Source organism: Drosophila elegans, unplaced genomic scaffold, assembly GCF_018152505.1.
Source record: "Drosophila elegans isolate 14027-0461.03 unplaced genomic scaffold, ASM1815250v1 contig_814, whole genome shotgun sequence".
In the NCBI taxonomy this organism is placed as follows: domain Eukaryota; kingdom Metazoa; phylum Arthropoda; class Insecta; order Diptera; family Drosophilidae; genus Drosophila; species Drosophila elegans.
The window spans coordinates 8655530-8676308 of record NW_024546167.1 but is presented as its reverse complement, the minus strand read 5'-3'; the positions used below and the strand labels follow the sequence as shown (position 1 = coordinate 8676308).

General features: G+C 36.5%; 1 protein-coding gene across 1 annotated transcript; it reads right to left on the bottom strand.

The window, feature by feature from the left end:
• Positions 1–17714: 17714 nt before the first annotated feature.
• On the bottom strand, positions 17715–19861 carry LOC108150432. Its single transcript, XM_017278590.2, has 3 exons — positions 19379–19861; positions 18097–19020; positions 17715–17910 (listed from the first exon to the last, which is right to left on the bottom strand). Exons 1-3 carry the CDS (start codon positions 19787–19789, stop codon positions 17773–17775), a joined length of 1473 nt encoding a protein of 490 aa, XP_017134079.1. The 5' UTR covers positions 19790–19861; the 3' UTR covers positions 17715–17772.
• Positions 19862–20779: the final 918 nt, after the last annotated feature.

Sequence of the window (20779 nt, the reverse complement as noted above, 5' to 3'; positions counted from 1 at the left end):
TAGGTGAGGCAAAAAGTCACAGAATAAATTTAGATAACATAAACACAATTGCTAGCATTTCTTCACTATAAATATATTAAAATCAAAAGCAACAATATTTAATGTTAACTATAAATATTTTTCCAGCTCAAGTTTAAAAACTCTCTATTTGTATATAAAAAAGCTTTACATATTTAAAACTGTTCGGAGGTGTTAATAATGTAACTTGCATAACTGAAATGCCTTTAAATTTCGGAGCATCTGGCTGAAAGTGTACTCCTTTTTTTGGGTTCATCTTCATGTCGTTGTTTCCTTGTTTTTTCACACTTGGCTAGCTACGTTTTATAGTCCAATAGCACATCAGCTTAATTTCATTTTGACCAAATTTTTCGTCGCCCTGTTTTCGCTGCCCAGTGAGCGTGAATAACAGGCACCCAGAAAAAAGGTTTGAACAAGCTAACATGCTTCGAATAATCTATAATGCTCTTGTCGTGTTCACCACTTTCTGATTTTGTATCCTATTTTCAGCCGACAAAGTCCATAAACCGACACTGAGAAATCATTGTTTGAGCTGTGGGGATTATTGGATTTTCGGCTGTGATTTAATTACATTGGGAACTGTTAGAACAGTTCGACTTTGCATTTGGCTTTAATTGCATATCAATTTCGGAGAGCGTGTTAAAATACCAACACCAAAACACCAATGAAAACGGAAACAGTACCACGAGGCGTGTTCATTAATTATGTCAGATCTGGCCAAAAGCCCAAAGGCCAGCAGTTAACTGGGAATCGAGTGTCAGATTCTGTTTGGAAGGGGAAGTGGAAGTGCCATAATTTATGGACTGGCGCCCATTTCATGGGCTCTTGTTTCCCGGTAAATTATGGCCCCCAGTACGTGTCCTTTTGTGTCCTTGTGTATTTTCTCTGCAACTGACAATGACACTGACACATTTGCTTGTTTTTCCATTCCCTATTTGTCGCTTTAATGTCAGCATCCAAAAGGTTTCAGAAGCGAAAATGCCCTCATTAGCCTTTTGTCGGAATTGAATTAATTTATATAGGAGCCAATTTTGCTAATTAGTAATTGTTGGCTTATGAAATAGCCATGCCAATTGTTGGCTTTTGGTATTGTCGATTTGTGTCAGTCTGTGGTCGGTTTTGCATTTGTAAAACCAGTAATTAGTTGTATGATTTGGCAATGAGGTGAACTTTGATTGCGTTTTCTGAAATTTGAAATTGATTATATTCTACTCATTACTAATGAGTGATAATTTATTGCCCAGTTAATCAATAATCAAGATGAACAGCATATACAAGCTTCTAACTAGTTGATGGTATGTTTTTAGTGCTTTCAAATTTATTTATTGCTTACATAATATATAATCAGCATATAAGCAAAAATTAGTTCTTCTCACTTATCAGTTGTGTAGACTTAAAATTCTTGTTTTAATACAAAAATATATTTGTTTTATTTTTTTTTGGACTACTATGCAGCTTATCAAGGCAGGCATTGATGCCCAGAATCTGTAAGAAATCGTGACTTTGTAGAGAAATAATCGTTCTTATCAAAGACTTACCAAAGACTTTTCGAATGTCTGAGAATAAATTTTAAATCAGTTGACTGAAAACTTTTGCTATTCGCGGCTGTACGCTCTTAAAATGTTTAAATTCTGCATTTATTTCTTGTTTGTCATTTTGGCATTAAACCTGTCGTCTACTGTAGGAGCACAGGCAAATATTAGATGCCAACTAAACCGAAAACAGACATATAAAATCAAAGATAGAGGACCGCAGATGATCGAATGTATATATTTTCGGAACAGTACATAGCATTTGTTTTTTCAATTTTATAAAACAAACTTATAAAAAAAGTGTTAAAATATTTTTGGCAAGAAAATAAATAAATATTTTTGAATATAAAAATACAACGCATTTATACTTTTCTTTTATTGATCATTAATTAAAAAATCAACCGTTTATTATAAAAAGTAATTTTTCGCTTGTAGCCGGTAAGTAATTAATTAGTCACTACCAAATTTCTGCCTTGCTTTTTAAAAATAATAGTATAAATAATTAGACCATATGCTTATCTCTAAATACTTGTGCACGCAGCTTTGATTGAATTTGTCCAGATAAGCACGAAAAGCAGCTTGAGACATTGTTTATGTGCCCAGCTTAAGCTTTCATTTTGCTTCTTTTTTTTTTTGCAAATGGTCTGGATTCAAGACTTGTTTTTTCACTTCCGTTTTAATTAGGTGAAAGAGCTTTTGGCCAGATTTTCTTGAATCCCATCGGCCAAGCACTTTACCTAATTTATCTTTTCAATGGGACCCCTTAGCTTGGCCATGTTCAATTAATTTGACCCAATTTGAAGAAACAAAGAAACTGAAACTGAGAAAGCTCATGGCCCCACGCCCACGAGCATCTCACGATTAATGAGAAATTGTTTTCGGCTTCATGTTGCAGGGAACTTTGTGGTAAATGCTTCTACGCCTCGGGGCTATGAATAGAGTTCGCCGTTTAAGCGAATCGATAATTGATTTGGTTAGGCCAGAGATTCACAAGCTCAATTACGGGGAAATTAAATTCAATGAACCGCACATTAGTCCCCAAAATCGATCTTATAATGTTGCTAGGGGACCAATGGAAGCTGGTTCAAAGTATTCATCATTGTCAGACAATTTTACAATATCTTTAATTAATTCTCTGTGACACAACAGCCGACATCCATGCGATGAGACGTTGACATTTCCAGGAGGAATTCCGAGCGTTTATCCTTGTTGCTGGTAACTTTGACAGACAGGCGCGGAGAGAACACTTGCCCTACGCCCACATCCACCCCCACATCGGGGGCGTGGCACTACTTGGCCACGTTTTCGTAAGGACTCACGTCCATTGTCCCGCTGACTGATGATGGGTGGCGTATGATTTATGGCCGTCGGGCTACTCTTACTAAGCCAACATGCGAAGAATCCATTCGTTTATATTGTCCCCAAATTTTTCGTTGAATTCGCAAAAACGTTTGCTGCAGTTGGTTTATAAACGATTCGATAAAAGGGATTTTTTTTCCACCCAGCTTGGACACCAATGACCTTTAAAGTATCTTTGCCATTCTGGAAACTCTACCGGAAATTGATGGAATGTTTGATCAGGTTTGTTGGCTTTCACCTAAACTGGGCAAGTTTGGTTAAGTTTGGAAGATCATAAAAGATGAAAAGGGGAATTTATAGTGCATAAGCGGAAACTTTATAAAGTGTAGTCAAAACTTGTGAGCTAAATAAGCTAAGGTTCAGTTGATTTGCTTAGAGTGTGTTTGCTGAATCTATGTACTTTTAACGTTAAAGAGATTTTTTTGATTCCAAAATCTCACAGCGAATTTAAACTGGGTTGGAAGACATTGATACATGGATAACTAATATTTTTTAGAAAATCTATTCTAAAATGAAAATTCCAAAATAAAAACATGAAATGTGACCATTTCATTTAAAGCAACTTGAATGTTGTAAAGGACTTAACTTTCTCAACCGAATACCTTAAAAAGGATAAGGATAATGCAGCGCCCATTATCTCAACACAGCAAGGACAGAGAAGGGAGGCCGGCAGAGAAAAGGACATCTGGCATTTCTACATCATTACGAAAAGGAGGAAAAGAGCATGGGAAACAAGAGAGTGGACAAGTGTCAAGATTCCCTTGCCATTGTGCGCCTAATTAAATAGCAAACAATGCCAGGATGCAACCGAGGTGGCCAGAGTACACATATCCTATAGTTGCAACTGGCATTGCACAGCCAGTGGTCTCCATTCATCAGCAGTGCTCCGTTGAGTCCAATTGCAATTGCGGTCAGAACTCGACCTGAGTTGTCATACACAGAAATAAAACATTACTTAAAAAACTATATCTGAAAGTGTATATTAATATTAATATGTCATTGAGTATACAAGTTTGTCTTGCTAATTATTTCAACTTAACAAGGCTCTGTCCCAAAGTCCATGTGGCATGTATCTAATTGATTGCTGTGTAAGTGTTTTAAAACATTCAAAAAGAAAACAGTTATTATTAATTAAAAAGTTATATTTGTTTACAGATAAGCCAAGTTTTTCAAAAAATAATTTTATGACAAGACATGAAATGCTTAAACAAGTTAGATGTAACATTTATCCTTCAGTTTCAACATTTTAAAAACATATTTTTAAGCCCCAGAAACTTTGCACTCTTATATTTACAAAATTTTTTTGTTTTGTGTACACGTTTTGTGGTATTCATATCGGCAGGCAATCTGCACAAGAACTAAGTGGTCATAAAGACATCCGCTTTTGCGGCGAAGATTGGCACCATTGTCAACACTTGAAAAAACAGTTTGCCCTGTCGGTATGCGGATTCCGGCCTGAATATTCATATGTCAATGTGCTAGTCGGCGTATCGTCACTCATGCATTATGCAATCGCAGGCACCATCATCATCATCATCTCAATGGCAGCAGCGACAACAAAGCCAATGGGTCTGACTTTGACGGGTTAAACTACCACAGAAATAAAAGGGAAAAAAGCTGGGATTGCAATTTCAAAATTGCACTGAAAGTGAACCTTTTGTGTAAAAATGTGGGTGCCTTGAATCAATGTGAGTCTTAATTGAACATCGAAATGGTACGGTATGGCAAAAACCCCGAAAAATATTTTTCTGTGAAAAGTGTAAGTTTTAAAAGGTATTGCATGTACTGTGAAATTAAATTAGCTGGCAACTTCGAGATTGTTGATTTTTTTTGGGAAATGGGCATTGTTCGACATATTTTGTAGACTTGTTACATTGCTGAATGAATGATACCCATTTATGGTGATTTCCGCATATATTTTACCTGCATACAGGAAGGTAATTATTCAGCTCGAACTTAATTGCGTATGCTTGCTAAAAGAATAATTGACAGGTATTCGCCTAGAGACGTGAAATCTAAATCAAAAATATCTATAAACAGGGGTCACTGAAACCTAATTTTGGTTTTATTTTTGTAATTATTTTATTTAGTCAGATGCTTGATATCAGAAATCTTGTATGTTGGAAGTGCATTCGTCAAGGCTTTTTTGTTTCGTTAAGAGGTTTTATTGTTTGATTACTTAAATAAATGAACAAAAATAAAGTTACTATTTACAATATCCATTTTCTTAACTTTAAGGTCAACAGTTCCAAAGGTACAGATAAAAATATTGTTTGAAATTTGAAATTTCCCGGGGTTTATTTGAGAAGAGCTTTTTAGACCCATTTTAGACTGGTTGTGTTTTATGCTTAATATGATATGTAATATAAGAGTAGTAAATTTGAGGGTTCTGACACCGGAAGGCGTGGTCGGAAAACAGAGAAAATGGTGAAAACCGCAAAAGTCCAGTTAGACGGTCTGGCAGCACTCGGAAAACTGCTATATTAGAGCTTTCCAATAATATTTTTTAACAATTTATTTTACTTTTGTATGCATTTTGGAATAATTTTTAATTATATCCAACCGGACTAAAAACTCGAGCTTTATAAAATGATTTTAAGCAGCGCTAAGCGGTTCATTATTTCATGTCCTTTTTCAAAGGACTAAGCCAGGATAAAAGCTCAGAAGCTTTATTAATAACCTTACAAAACGTTAGAAAAGTCTGAAAAGCTCTTTTTAAGCTTAGAGTTAAACACGAAAATAATTGTTCTTATTAAAACGTCCTAATATTGCTGTAGAGACCTTTTTTTTATCAAAAATATTTAAATAACAATATAATAAAATATACATTGCTTACCTCTTAATATTTTAATAATACATTTTTCCATGTTTTTATTTTTAAATACATTTAGGTTGCAATAAAACGAAAAGTTTTTAATTATTGATAACCGAAAATGGCCTTAACTAATTCGATTAATTATAATTTAATAGCACAAAAGCCAAATGAGAGTTATTATCACCATGAAAAGCTCAATGAAAACCAATCGAGCATATTTCAAAAGGTTTAAACGAAAACAGCAAAACAACAGTGGTGGCAGTACCAAAAACAACACAATCACTTGCAGGAACAACAATTTACAAAAATGACCTCAATTTGATTGTTTTCAGGAAGTTCAGCGATGCGTGTGTGCAAGTGCACGATTGTGTTGAAGGCCATGTGTTTGCAGGTGAAATGCATGACAAATATTCAATTATTTTTCATTAAAGCAGAATCATTGATATAAATGAAATTCTGGCATGCGTAATTAAATTGCGTTTGATGAGTTCTGGTAAAAATAAAACGAATATTACCACCTTAAAGGAAAACAATTCTGCAGATATGTACGCTTTATTAAAATATTTAAAAAAAACCGATATTCCCAAAACGCGAAACTTCAATAAGCCGATACAGAAAATAGTTATAGCCAAACCGTTACTGAAATGAATGGAAAGTTTGTATAACAAAATCTTTATTAAAATAAATAAATATAAAAATAATAAAATTTTTTATATTAAAGAACATGGGGCTTTAAATGGCATTTCCGCTTATTGTAGATATTAAATTTAAAAATAAGTTTTAGTCCGTAATAAATGAACATAAATTAAAAACCGCAACGATATCATCAACTCAGAGGAATTTCCATTCATCATAAATTCCAGCCTTACAAAATATTTTAGAATAATAAATAGCTTTGCAGTAAGCAACTATGCAGCAACACGTAGTAAAAATATAACGCCACGACAATGATGATGGAGGCACAGATGAAGAGGTCATGGGTTGGGGCACATTACAGTAGTGATCCGACCATAGTCGGTTCCTACAAAGTACTCGGGGAACTGACAGAAAGTCAGTCCTTGTCCCCTGAATGCATGCGATTCAAGGGAGTGGACAAATACCGGGATTATCATTTATTCACACGGAACACTCACTCACATGCCGCTGGTCATTCGCTAGAGTTTTCCCCCAAAGCTAGCGACTTGGCAGGAAAACCCGGAAAGTGGCAGCTGGACAAACTCAAGTTGAGGGTTTGAGTGGGGGAAGAACTAAAGTTAATTTCATTAACACAGCTCAAGTCATTAAAACTATTCCTTGTTTTTTTGTTAAATCTCAAAAAAATTTTTTTAAGATTTTGGGCTTGTGAGTTACATAATTACCAATTTAAATGATTTTATGTTTCTTTAGTTGGTTTTATTTAGTTTAATAATATTTCAAGTTAAGTCAAATCTAAAAATGAAATTGTTGAATCATTAAAATAGAGAAGTAAGAAAAAAAACATTTTATTGATAGTAGCATTGTAACATTGCAATACAAATTGCTATTTCATTTAGGTACAAAATACACGTAATATTTAATTTTAATATCAACCACCCAGACAAGAATTTGAACCGAAATTCTTCAGTGGTGGTCAGCTTTGCAGCAATTTTCCCCTTTTTCCTTGCTCTATTGGGCGATTTGCGTTGGAGCATCACGTAGACTGGGCGTCTTCCAATTACCCGGCATACTTTATGGCCATCACCAGAAGTCTACAGACGATGTAAACTTTCTGCCTCACCCATACCCACACCCAAACAACATGCATACATATTTTATAAAATTTAATGCTGCTGATAATAAAATGTGCACCAAGCGGGACGCAAGCCCACTGGACGAGGAGTGATGTTTGTGCCAAAGTGCAATGCGCATAATTCATGTACTTAAAAGCGTTAAATAGAATGCCGGAGCAGAGCGACCGGAATCGGGGAAAATCGGGGGCTGATATGACCGTCCAGTAATAAGCCTAATATGTATGTAAATTGTGGACGGAGAGGGCAAAAACTGTGGCAAATTGCCGACCAAAGCCAACTCGACCAGCCTCCATCTCTGGTGTGTCAAAATTTATGAGGATTGCGTGACCTTCGTGCAGTTGTGCGTGATAAATCAATTTCATTGCAATTTGTAATTGTGTAAAATGTATTTTCAATTGGCCCAGACCAACGCAGACAGTTGTGTGGGTTGGGCAATGGGCGGTGGGCAATGGGCAATGGGAGATGGGAGATGGCGACGGAAATGCATGATTTTGGTCACATTTCCAATTGTCAATGAGATTTCAAATCTCCGAGATTTATGCGTTGCAGTTTCACCAGCCGCACACACAATGAGCGTTTTGTTCGCTGTGTCAAGCAATTTCTAAGCCATTATATATGCACCACTACCACTGCCTTGTCCCTGCTGCCCGTTTGTAAATTTCTGTTTTTGGTTTCATGATTTATGCACGGCCGCACCAAAAGCCAAACCAAGTCAGCACACAACCACCCACCTAGCACAAAGACTAATTGCATTTGGTTAAGTTTAATCCAAGAAATTTAGTGGATGAATTGAATCGTCTGGCTGTTTGTCGTTAACACGAATAATTTGATCAAAAGTTAAGCTAGGTACGAAGCCGCCTGTGAAATTGTATTAAATTAACCTATTACCGAATGCCATATAGTGGTTGGTATTTTCCTTTCAACAAAATTTGTTTACATTTCCATTTAGACTAGATTTAACCAGCAGCTGCGACACAATTTTTTGTTGATAAGAGTTATCTGTGTAATTTTTTGTGTTGACAGTTAGACACATTTCTGAAATGTGTGTAAGGGAACGCCGAAATGTTTCAAACTGAGGTGCAAGTGCAGAAGAAGTTGAAATAAATATTCAGAGCATTAAAGAAAAAGTTAACTTAATTTAAAAACACAAATCCGTTATTACACACGACTTATTTGGTCAAATTTATTATAAAATCTAAACTTAAGGTAGACAATAAAAATTGACATCTCCAAATTTAAATGCTTGTATTTCATAAATTTACCATAATTTAAGCCTGAATTATGCCCAATTCATTATTAATTCATGCACATTATGTTTAGTCAATGCAAAGCCCAATGGCAATTAAGCTAATATAAAAAGCCATAGACGATAATTTCCAAACAACCAAACTAAACAATTCCAAAATCGAAAACAACAACTAGTGCTAAGCGAGTCGTTTAATCTGCATCATTAATCAAAGAGTATATGCTCTGATTATTCCATTGAATTAGACGCACTAAATTTCTAACTGAACAAAAAACAAGAAAGAAAGCAAACTTCGGCAAGCCGAAGTTCATATACCCTTGCAGCTATTGCAAGAATTAAACATTTTTGAAAACATTAAAATTATAATTTACTTGCGTATATGTTTAAAAACATTGAAGCTATGATGATTTGCAGCTCAATTATTTGATAGGTCTTTTATATATTTTTATTGTTCCTATGGGAGCTATATGCTATAGTCGTCCGACTTTGATGAAACTTAAACCGTAAATTGGAAATATTTAACCATTACTAAATGTCGAAGAACTAAACAAAAAATTAAAAAACAGAAAAATTAAAATTTTTTTTCATTTATTTCTCCGATTGTTCCTATTGAAGCTATATGATATAGTCGTCCGACTTTGATGAAATTTAAACCGTTAATCGAAAATATTTAACTATTACTAAATGTCGAAGAACTAAACAAAAAACTAAAAAACAGAAAAGTTATAATTTTTTTTCATTTATTTTTCCGATTGTTCCTATAGGAGCTATATGCTATAGTCGTCCGATTTTGATGAAATTTAAACCGTAAATCGGAAATATTTAACCATTACTAAATGTCGAAGAACTAAACAAAAAATTAAAAAACAGCGAAATTATAATTTATTTTCATTTATTTTTCCGATTGTTCCTATGGGAGCTATATGCTATAGTCGTCCGATTTTGATGAAATTTAAACCATAATTCTGAAATATTTAACCATTGCTATATGTCGAAGAACTAAACAAAAAATTAAAAAACAGCAAAGTTATAATTTTTTTTCATTTATTTTTCCGATTGTTCCTATGGGAGCTATATGCTATAGTCGTCCGATCCGGCTCGTTCCGACTTATATACTACCTGCAATAGAAAGACAACTTTTGGGAAAGTTTCATGCAGATAGCTTTAAAACTGAGAGACTAGTTTGCATATAAACGGACGGACAGACGGACAGACGGACAGACGGACAGACGGACAGACGGACAGACGGACGGACAGACGGACATGGCTAGATCGACTCGCCTAGTGATGCTGATCAAGAATATATATACTTTATAGGGTCGGAGATGTCTCCTTCACTGCGTTGCAAACTTCTGACTGAAATTATAATACCCTCTGCAAGGGTATAATAAAACGAACGCCAGCGAGCTTAAACACTCGCAATGTTAATTTGGTCGATGGGCTTTGATGAAATCAATAATGAAATAAACACAAACGAAAATATATTCCTGTAAAGCCTGTAAATAAACAAGCCGAAAATTGTTCAACTTTAATTAACGAATTTTCTGCACGCCATCCGATTTGCAATAATGGCGTTTAAATGCACCATTATATAGAATGCAGGGCAAAAATGCATAATTAAACAACAACCAATTCTCAGCATGTTTATTGCCATAAACTTAAAACGGAATTTAACTACCTGAACTGCAGATTTATAAAGCCAAAGGAAGCTAAATTTCTGTCAACTGTTGAGTGTCCAATTAGCCTGAGCAAAACGTCAAAAAGAGACAGACTCAAGTTGAGAAGTTTGAACTTTCAGGAAGTACCTATTATGCCATCAACACATGAACTGTAATATGATAAAAAGTTTCATTCATTCCACTTCACTAATTTTTACATCGCATATTTATACGCGCTTTGATGCATTTCAAACTTCAAAACATTTTCTTCCTGACTTGCAGCAGAAAAACTTTACCTTTTTTGGTATTCATAACGCACTTCCTTGGTTTGGCAAACAGGAAATAAAATGTTTGAAAAAATTAGCATAAGTGCTAATTTCCTAATAAAAATTCAAAAGTAAATGCAAATCGAGAGTGGCAGTCAGAAAGAACAAAGTCAAACTGTCAGGGCACAAGTCGTTGAGTCTATTTATGCATGAATGGAATTCAATTTGCATAATTAAAGTTAAATGCAGTGGCAGTGGCTTAGTAAATTCATAAATAATCCAGCACTGCACAGATTACATCAGAAGAGAAACGAGCAAAATCAAATACAATTTAAGCAAATAAGCGCCTGCCCGATGTTTGCTATGACCAAATTATGCATGCTAAAATCTGATAAAATTGAAATACAAAAATGAAATGTTTGGCAAAACTTTTTAGTTGAAACTGTGCAATAAAATCTCTTGATTACACAAAAGAAAAATGAAACAAATAATATCAACTGGATAAATGTTTAGTCGTAAGAGTGATTGTCGCTTACTGGACTAAAGTCAACCCATTAAGTTTGTCTAGCCAGAGTCATTAGGTTTAATGGCCTCCAGGCATGTGTTGGTCGGTTATCCTGGTTCCTATCTACCCACTCCTTTTCTCTGGAAAACTTTACCAGATGTCGACTGTTTTGGCCACCGAAACTTCACACATTTCACGTCCTGTACAAAAGTCATAAAAGAGTTATTAGTTTTAATAAGACTGTCAGCCGAAAAAATGGAGTTCTTGTAACTTTTGTACCCAACTGTTGAACAACCGAACTTGACACTTGCCACATTCACGTGAAAAAAGGATTCACTTATCTAGTCGTATATGTATTTTAAATTGCTTTTAAATGTGTATAGCTCGGTTGCCATTTGTTTGCCGTCGCCCATTGTGTGTAAAAATCAATTGACCTAATTTTGATGGCTCTGAAATTGCTTTTTTTTGCTTCACACGAAATGCTATTGTCTGAACAGTATTAAAATAATTTAATGTGACACCTAAAGTATTTGAAAATTGGTTTTTGTTATTTTATCGTAGCTCCATTTGTTTGTCCAAGGCTTTAAATGCATTGAAGCGTAATTATTTTAAATTTTCAAATAATTTTTTTAAGCTCAATAAAATAGTGATTTAATTTTTTAATGGCTCTTTTATGTGAGTAAATAAATAATTCTTATTATTTTAAATATATGTTCCTTGTCAACTTTACATTTTTAATTTGACCAACACACATCCAATTAATAGCTTAAGTGACAATTAATAAATATACTAAAAAACAATAACCCCAATGCCCTCGAATAAAGCGCTTAACGCATGAAGTAATCTCAATATGTCATTAAGTACTTTGGTGACCAATTAAAAGTGAATCTCATTCTCTGCGGACTTAATCCACTCAAAGTTGCAGAGAGAATATGCAAATATTTATTATGGAATTTATGCAAGTTGAAATGCAGTTCATTTAATTTGATAAGCAGGAATGCTTTAGGAATGTAATTGGTAGTTTTCTATTTATGCTCAGCTCAGTTGGAAACATTAAATTAACCAAAGCCAAATATTAAATTCTTATTTTAAATGTTCCCGTTTACGGGCATTCACATGCCGATGTGGGACAGATCAATAAAGGAATTGAAAATTTGGCAAGCTTTTTAAGCGTTTTAACATGCCATAAAATACTCGTAAATATGATGGTCAATAAATACGATAATAAAATGTTTTTCAGGAAAACACAACTATAACACAAAAAGCTCCCCCGGGTAGGAAAAGGATATTTATATATGCGTGCAGATATGTGGATATATATATATGTAGTATTTGTGCACAATGGACCCGCATCAAGAAAAGGAAACCATTGAAGCAATCAGGCAGTCCATGACCACAGTTACTGCATTCCGAAACCCAAACCCGGCCCTCTATTCGATTATGATAAAATGCCTTTAGGTGACCACAGCATGCAAAAGTGGAGTGAATCCGGGGACCACGAAGAGGATATTTGAGGAACCCAAAATAATAATCGTGCGCATAAATAAAACATTTTGAAATCAAGTGGTTGCCCCCTCGCATTCGAAAACCAAACGAAACGAAACAAATAAACAAACCAGTGAGAAACGAGAAGGGACAAAACCGTAGTGGATGAGGAAAAAACTGAAATTGAAAGTCAAGACATGAAATATTTATGTATTTGTGGGTTTCCCGAAAGTTTTGTGGGTGCGTTGCCATCTTGGCATGTTTGCTATTTGTGGTTTATATGCCAATAAATAAAAACCTTTGCCCTTGCCCAAAACAACACATTTTAAAGTGTGTCCGTTTCGGTGTTCACCAAACTGTAACCAAGAGGACAGGACGCACCAATCAGCCTGGTCTTCTCTCGGTCACTTCACCAAATGACCCACACTAGGGCAAACAAATTGTTAGTTGAACTCTGCTCTGGCCAAGTTGCCTCTTGATTGAGCCGTTGGTTTTTAAGGGTATTCCTTCACCCCTCCTCTTACCGCCTTGTCCGCAAACTATTTGCACTTGGTTTTGGATATTAAATTGCATAATAAATGTATCTCAAATTTCAGCTCTTGGTTATTTGGTTATTTTTAAAATTTTGGTTGCTGAGCTGGAGATTTGAATGCTCGAAACTTTTATTTTATTCACTTCACACAAGTGGTCTAGATTGGATGACTTGTTTGGTATTTTGGAGTGGAAAACTATTTAATATGAATGTAATTCCGTAGCTTAACGTTAAAACGTTACGAAAGGGGAAATGCTATAAAAATGCTAAAATACAATTAATACTTAATTGCACCAAATCTCAAAAATGCCTAAATTGCTAAAATGCTATAATTGCATGGATAATTTTGGAAATTGAATTGAGATAAAACGAGTATACAAATCTGCTTTAGTGTAATGTTTCATGAATATGCCAGTAAATTGTTTAGAATCCAAACAAAATTACCATGCGAACAGCAAAGAATTAGCAATAATATATAAGCAATTTCCCGCATCATTTGTCCGCCCCCTAATTCCGTGCCACAGTGCAAACAATCTTTGTGAGCCTCGCAACCAAGGTTTCGCAAACACAAGAAGCCGGCCAAAAGGAGCTGAATTTTTTCCATACAAAACTCCTTGACACAGGCAGCCGTTGAGAACTTAATCAGGCGCTGTTGACACAGCCAGGTCTATTCAGGCAGCCAAGACTCAGACTTTTGGCTTTCATGACACTGGCTTTTCTAAAAAAGATTCCGTGTCCTCGGGGCAAATATGCTAAGTCCAGAATAGCTGGTGCTTAGCCTCTCCGAGATCGAGCGGTAAGTTATTTAATTTAGTATAAAACAGTGCAATATATATTATGTTTATTCATGGCCCCATACACCGGAGCCGGGCGAAGAATTCATCCTTAACCTCGTCCTTATCACTCTCTCGTTGGCCATTCTGGTGGACTTCTGGCCTGAAGGAAACGAAAAAGTTTTGAGCCCATCTGCTGCTGCTGCTGCTGCTTCTTGGCCTCCTCGTTCAATTGCCACTGGCATTTCTGGCTTTTGTGCTCCTCGGCTGCTCGTTCGGTGGCCATACCCCCAACCCTGGGCTCTTTGAGTTTTCACTTAGGCTTTTTGCATAATCAAGATAAACGATAAGTAAATTTATCTTTATTAACAAATCTTTAACGTGGCCCAGTAATTTATTTGCGGTTTCGGCCCGGTCGGCCTCCGTCAGACGAATATCCACCGGCGGCCCTTTTTCTTCTTTGACTGACATTTGAAATTGAGTTTCGGTCTGCGGTCTCACTCCCACTGTAAGGTAGGACGTTTGATTTGTCGGTTAGTAATTATAGTTTAGGTAGTTATCCTTATTTATATTAAATGTACATTTATGTGTGAATAATTGTTTTAATGGGGTTTAAATAAATTTAAAAAGATAAATCGTATGTTATCATAAAATATATTGTATATAATTTAAATATTTTTTGTTTTGATTTTCATCCACTGTGGTTTTTAATTATTTTAAATTTTCGTTTGACTATTTTAGTTTTTTGTTTAGATATCTGAAAATTTAATTTAAATTTAAACCATATTTAACTCAAAAACCTTCCACACCAATTAAATTTTTAATATTAAATCGTTAAATATGCATTGTATTGAAATAATTTCCTAATATTTATTGATATTCTTAGAGATTATAGCCCATGTCGACTTTCGTGGGCAAAAATTTGATTTCCTTATTCCCTGGCATTTGGTGGAAACTGCTCGGCTGCAAACACGTTTCGCGGAAACAATCATGCTTGCAATAGTTTCCTGCCTGATTGTAAAGCGATTATCTGCCCTATAGGTATGGCTTAAATATGTGTATATGTGTGTATATGTCCGGCAGAAGTCCTTGCTGCTGGCAGACGACTCCTGGCCGGGACGAAGCTCCAGTTCCCGTGCCACGGAATAAAGGATGTGCAGCCGGCACACATGACTTCCGTCTGATGGAAAATAAAGAAAACGAATTGAGTGCAGGACAACGGCAGCAGTGTGGTGGTGGGGCCCGAAGGGAGGCAAAAATGCGGAGGGGAGCATCCTAGAATGCCACTGATTAAAGTCAGTCGGGGAAAGAAGCTCAAAGAAGCACAAAAAAAAAGATGAGGAAACACGGTAAGCGACTAAAATAGCTTTGGTATTGGTTTACTTTGGCTGCACCTATAAAGTAAGTAAGGAATTCGAGATGCAACTGGCTCTGAAAGGAGCTAAAGCTCCTGCAAAAGTACCCGTAGCCCAAGCAGCAGAAGCTAAAAAGGCATTAAAGGATTACGTTGTTTGGAATTTACTATAATGGGGACAACGGCAAACTGCTATCTAAATTCTCTTCCTGCTCCTACGCGGAATTTATAAGGAATTGATCCACAAAAGGAAATTAAAAACGATGCTGATAAGGGACAAGGAGAATTTTGTACATTTACAGTCAATTTTTATATTGATTTATTTCGATTTAATACACATTTTGATTTCTGGAGAAGAGTGCCAACCTATTATTGCTAAAAGTTAATTTAAAGCGAACGATTTTTCCATCTCGATTACTGATTTCAAGCGAACATCTTTGACTTTGTTGCGTTAATTATACCCAAACAGAGTTATCTGTTAATCTCTTCGAGCTTCCACAACAATCAATCAATTGCCACAGCTTAATTGTTTATCTTTATCCACTTAGCCGCAGCTCAAACGCCACCTTTTCGACTGGCAATCAGACAAATAAAACTTCAATTAATTGAATATCAGAAAGTAAAATGCACACAATTCCGGCCAAACAATTTCTTTTGCTTGCAACTTTCGATCGAGTGGGTCGTGAACATAATAATAGCCGGCTGGAGTTCGTCATTCAGGACATGACTTCGCCAGCAATCCGCTCCAGACAAAGTATAAAGTGATAAGACCCCCGGGGGAGGATGGAGGGCGTAGCGTTTCCGACAGGGCAGGAAACAAGCGAATCAAGCCATATAAAAGTTTTTACCAGCACAACAATGATAAGTACACAGACACACGCAGGAAAAAATGTAACACTAAATTATCTTCTATTATATTGTATTATTTTTCGATTTTAGGAAATAATGTGGAGTTTTTCTGAAATCTAGAAAATATAAAAAGGGTTTTCGTAAGATTGTTTTGGAAAACGTATTTTAAGATCGTCCATTTTGTAAGAAAAGGGGCGCTGAAGCCTATTTTATCCTAGTTGATTTATTTACTAAGGAGTAACATAATACAAAAAGATGGTTGAAAAGTACAGGTATGAGCAATCTTTCAGCGAATCAGGTGATTTTTGATAGCTATGCAAAAATATTTAAATTTCGAAAAATATTCACAAAATAAAAAACAATAATTTCTATTCAAATTCTTAAGGAATTAAACGAAAAACTTAATCAGCACACAACACTTTAGAAACATTGGTGTTATTGTCTAGAACAGATACGATTTCTTAAGAATTAAGGTAAAGAAAGTTCTTTGCGGTCTGTTGGGTTTGAAAGCGTTTTTATAGCTTTTATGAAAGTAAGTATTTTGATGAATTTTTTTTAAGTGCAAAACCTGTCCGTGTATGTGTGTGCAGCATGTGGGCCACTTTTATTTGGCCGCAGCTAATTGTTTTTCGTTACGCTACGCATACCAATGCATTTAGCCATCGACCAGGACCATAACTCTCGAGTGTTTTATGGCCTCACGCACGGCAGGAGCAGGACAATATCTTGGGCCCACACCCACACCAACACTACTTACCCCATCGCACACACTTGTGCCATAAAATAAACCATACACCGGAAGCCCAGTAGTACTTGGAAATATTTATTAATGCCCCAGTCGCCAAACGATAAATGCAATTCCAGTCTCAAATCCACTTTCAGTTCCAATTTCCAATCAAAATTCAATCTGTCAAAAGCTTAAAATCTCATTTAACGCTCTTCGTGGTTCATTGCCGATTTAATTGGCTTCCAATGGCAGATCCAATAAGTGAGCGAAACCAAAACACAATTTAATTAATCGAAAAGTGGAGAGGTGGGAAAAGGCCCGCAAATGTAGCCATGTGCTTTTTGGATCCTCGTAGTAATCCAGAAACAATAGATGACATAATTCACATGTCTTTGTTGAGCCATTGTCCATTACTGGCTGCCGCATGCCTCGTTTACTCCGGCTTCACTTCCATTCTTTTTGGCTTCCTTTGTCCGGAATTTTTTGCCGATTTTCTCCAGCTTTTCCCCGCTTTTCCCTGCATTCCCTGATTTCACCACGGCCACGTGGGTGGGACAAAAATGTTTGTGAAATGAGCCGTAATAAGCTGAAAATGCCTTATGGTTTCAGTCGTTGCGTCCTGGTGGGGATGAGAAATTTGCTTTGTGTGGCTTATGATGAGGTTAACGGAAATTAACTTTATCAACTTGAGTAGTAAATTATGATACTCGGCTACGTATCCTTATTCTTCTACCTCTTAAAGGAATTTTCGCCCTGTCACTGCAGAAATCTGCAAAATGTTTGTAAAAAACACATATATCTTATTATGCTCTTCTAAGAATTTGCATTCTTTTTATTATCAAATATGTAAATACTAGCCCTTACGAAAGTTAAACAATATATTTTTAGTTACAGTTTTCTACAATAGTTGATTCGAGGTTTTTGTTTTTGAAAAAAACCTGGATATTTTCGACTGGTCGACTTCCATTCTGGGTCCGCTTGATCTTTAGGTATGGCAGCTTAAAGCACCAGTAGTCGGAGTACTATAAAACATATGAAGGTACATTTTAATATGATATATTTATAAGTAAGGGTATAAGATTTGTTTAAAACTTTTAAAAAATTTTAACTGTGATTTATTAAAATTTATAAATGTACTGTATCTTTTTGTTTAGAGCTTTTGTTATGTGGAAAATATTTGTGATTTAAATTTTAAAGGAAGTACCCACCATGTTCTGATATACTTCTCTGAGTTCTGTGCACTGACTGAGGATCACGGTGATGGGGTAATTAAGATTTTCGCTTTTCCGGATGCGGTAAATCCCATGCAGCACCTTCCAACTCAACTGGGGGCAGTCGATCAGGTAGATATCGTGGAGACCGGGATTCCGTCTCACCATATCCAGCACCTGGTAGTCCTTAATGTCGTGGCAGCTAATGAGTGCGATATGGTTCTGGACTCTCGGCAGCGGCAGCTGGCAGATCTCGCGATCGTAGAAGTCACAGTTGGACAGGACCAATCCGCGCATTTGGGAACATCGATCTAGTCCCACCTTCTTCATCCAGTAGGGGTCTCCAAATCCGCTGCAATCCAACTGGATAAGCTCCACGGATTCAGATCGTTGGGATAATACGATTTCAAGGCACTCTAGCGTCACTTGAATGTCTTTTTGGCAGTGTGTCAACTCAAGCAGACGAAGATCGGTCAAACCCATCACCAGTTCTCTTTGGCGGGCAAAGAGTCCCACGCAGAGTGAGAAATCCCTCAGTTTGGGACAGTTATCGATCGACTTTAAGCTCAAAGTGTCGCAGTCGAATTTGAGGAACAACCTGGTTAATTTCTGACACCTCTCCAGGACACCTGTGAGTGCAGTCTGGGAGATGGCGCCATAGAGCACAAGCAGTTCCAGGTGCTCGAAATGTTCGATGAAATGAACCCGAACACTGCAGTGGGCCCTTAGGCGGCGCACATTTCGTATGAGTTTGGGCAGAGCATGTAGTGGCCACTGGGCCATTTCCTTTCCATCTCCTCCGGACAGATGATCAGTGATCCTCATATTCGATCCGGATTCCCCATCCATGAAAAGAAGTTCACAACGTTGCACGGAATTCAGCGACTTGACTCCAGCTCTCTCCAAAGTATTGAGGTTGTCCTGCAAAATGTTAAGGTTACACAAATTACGCCGAATTTATTCCAGTTGACTTAAGATTCTAACTATTTAAATTATCTAATGTAAATTATTTCGAAAAACACATTCTTGAAATTTATACACTTAAGCGAGTGGAATGTAGTTCAGAATGCTAATAATTTAAATATTTTTTGCGTGCGTGGCCATAATTGCCAATGCGAGTCTATTAATTACACTCAGATCTACTTTATTTTAAATTTTTATTTTATTTTAAAGACAGACAAATTAGAACAGGTCTGTTTTTAATAAGTTATCAACAATTTCTAGGAAATTTTTTGTTTTGTTAATTTGTAATGTTTTTGAATCTGAACCCCAGCCTCACCTGCAGTTTATTGGCGACGAAGTAGACGTACTTGAAGTGCTCCATCATGTTGACGAGCAGGTGGTTCTGGCCCTCCACGTCGAGTACCTTGTGGAGCGTTCGAAAGTCCAGGCGTTTGCGGGTGGTGCGCCACAGGGCGGAGCAGGCGGAGGGCAGGAGGCGGTAGGCGCGGTAAAGGACGATCTGGTCGGCCATATCCAATTTCTGAAAGACCTTCTGCAGCTCCTGGTAGTCTTCGTCGTCGGCCACTTTCAAAGGTTTGGAACTAGGGGTACAATTCCAATTTTGGGTATTCGATGGGCTGTTCACCTGCTGTTTTGAATTAGCCCCCAGGCCATCTCCTATTTGGAACTTAACCTGCCACTGGCGACCATCCGGAATCTTCAGCATTCTGGGACTGGGATTCAACATTGACTAAACCTATACACTAAACGTATAAAAAAGGATTTAAAAAAAAGAGTCCCTTTGGCTTGAGTGTACTGATTTTAATCAATCGAAATTTTGTTGAATTATAAATCTTAGTCTCCGTTTTTGAAATATTTTTTTTTGGGAAGGCTATAGGCATTTTTCATAAAAATTATATGAAAATATAATTATTAATTATCTTTAAAAAAAATTTTCAGAGTATAAAGTATTACGTTTCATAATGTTATTAATTTTTTCCGGAAATATAGCAATGCACAGGACATTATCTGACCCCTACCCACAAAATTTGCATTCGTTGCTTTAAATTGGTTTTTATAATTATTTAAAACGAAATTTAAGCAATTAAAGTTTCCTTTTGCCAGCGCTTAATTGTTAGCGTAAAAACTTTATTTCAATGTTAATTGTGGAAATTATGCTGCAAAAAGGAGCTAACAAAACACGCGCACACACACATATATGTATATATAAACACAAACAGACATGTTTTGCCGCAACAAGCCCCAAACAAAGGAAAATAACAAAATACAGGACATCCCAACAACAAGGACGTTGCAATACTGGCAACAGTAAAAACCACATGCCAACACTTAGTGCCCACCACGTAGAACGGAGGCTGGCGTTCAGGATCTGGCTCATATTATGCTTAATTATAAGCGTATATATGCACTAAAGGATGCCGCGCTGGCCAACAACAATGTGGCTAGTAGCTGACCTCGCTTAGCTCATATTACACACCAGTCTAGTCCAAAGTTGGCCAAAAAAAATACAAAAAAAAAAGAAAACACCCCTATAGTACACACGATGTGTGTTTTCGGCCCCGTAGTGCAACTGCATTGACCAAAAGTTTGGCGCAACGAAAACTTTCCGCTTGCCTTGCAGCTTTGTGTCAAAGCGAAAGGCGCCACCAACAGGACCAAAATCGGGAACAGGACTTCTGCCATGTCTTCGGCCAAGTCGCACAAAGTTTTGTGGCTT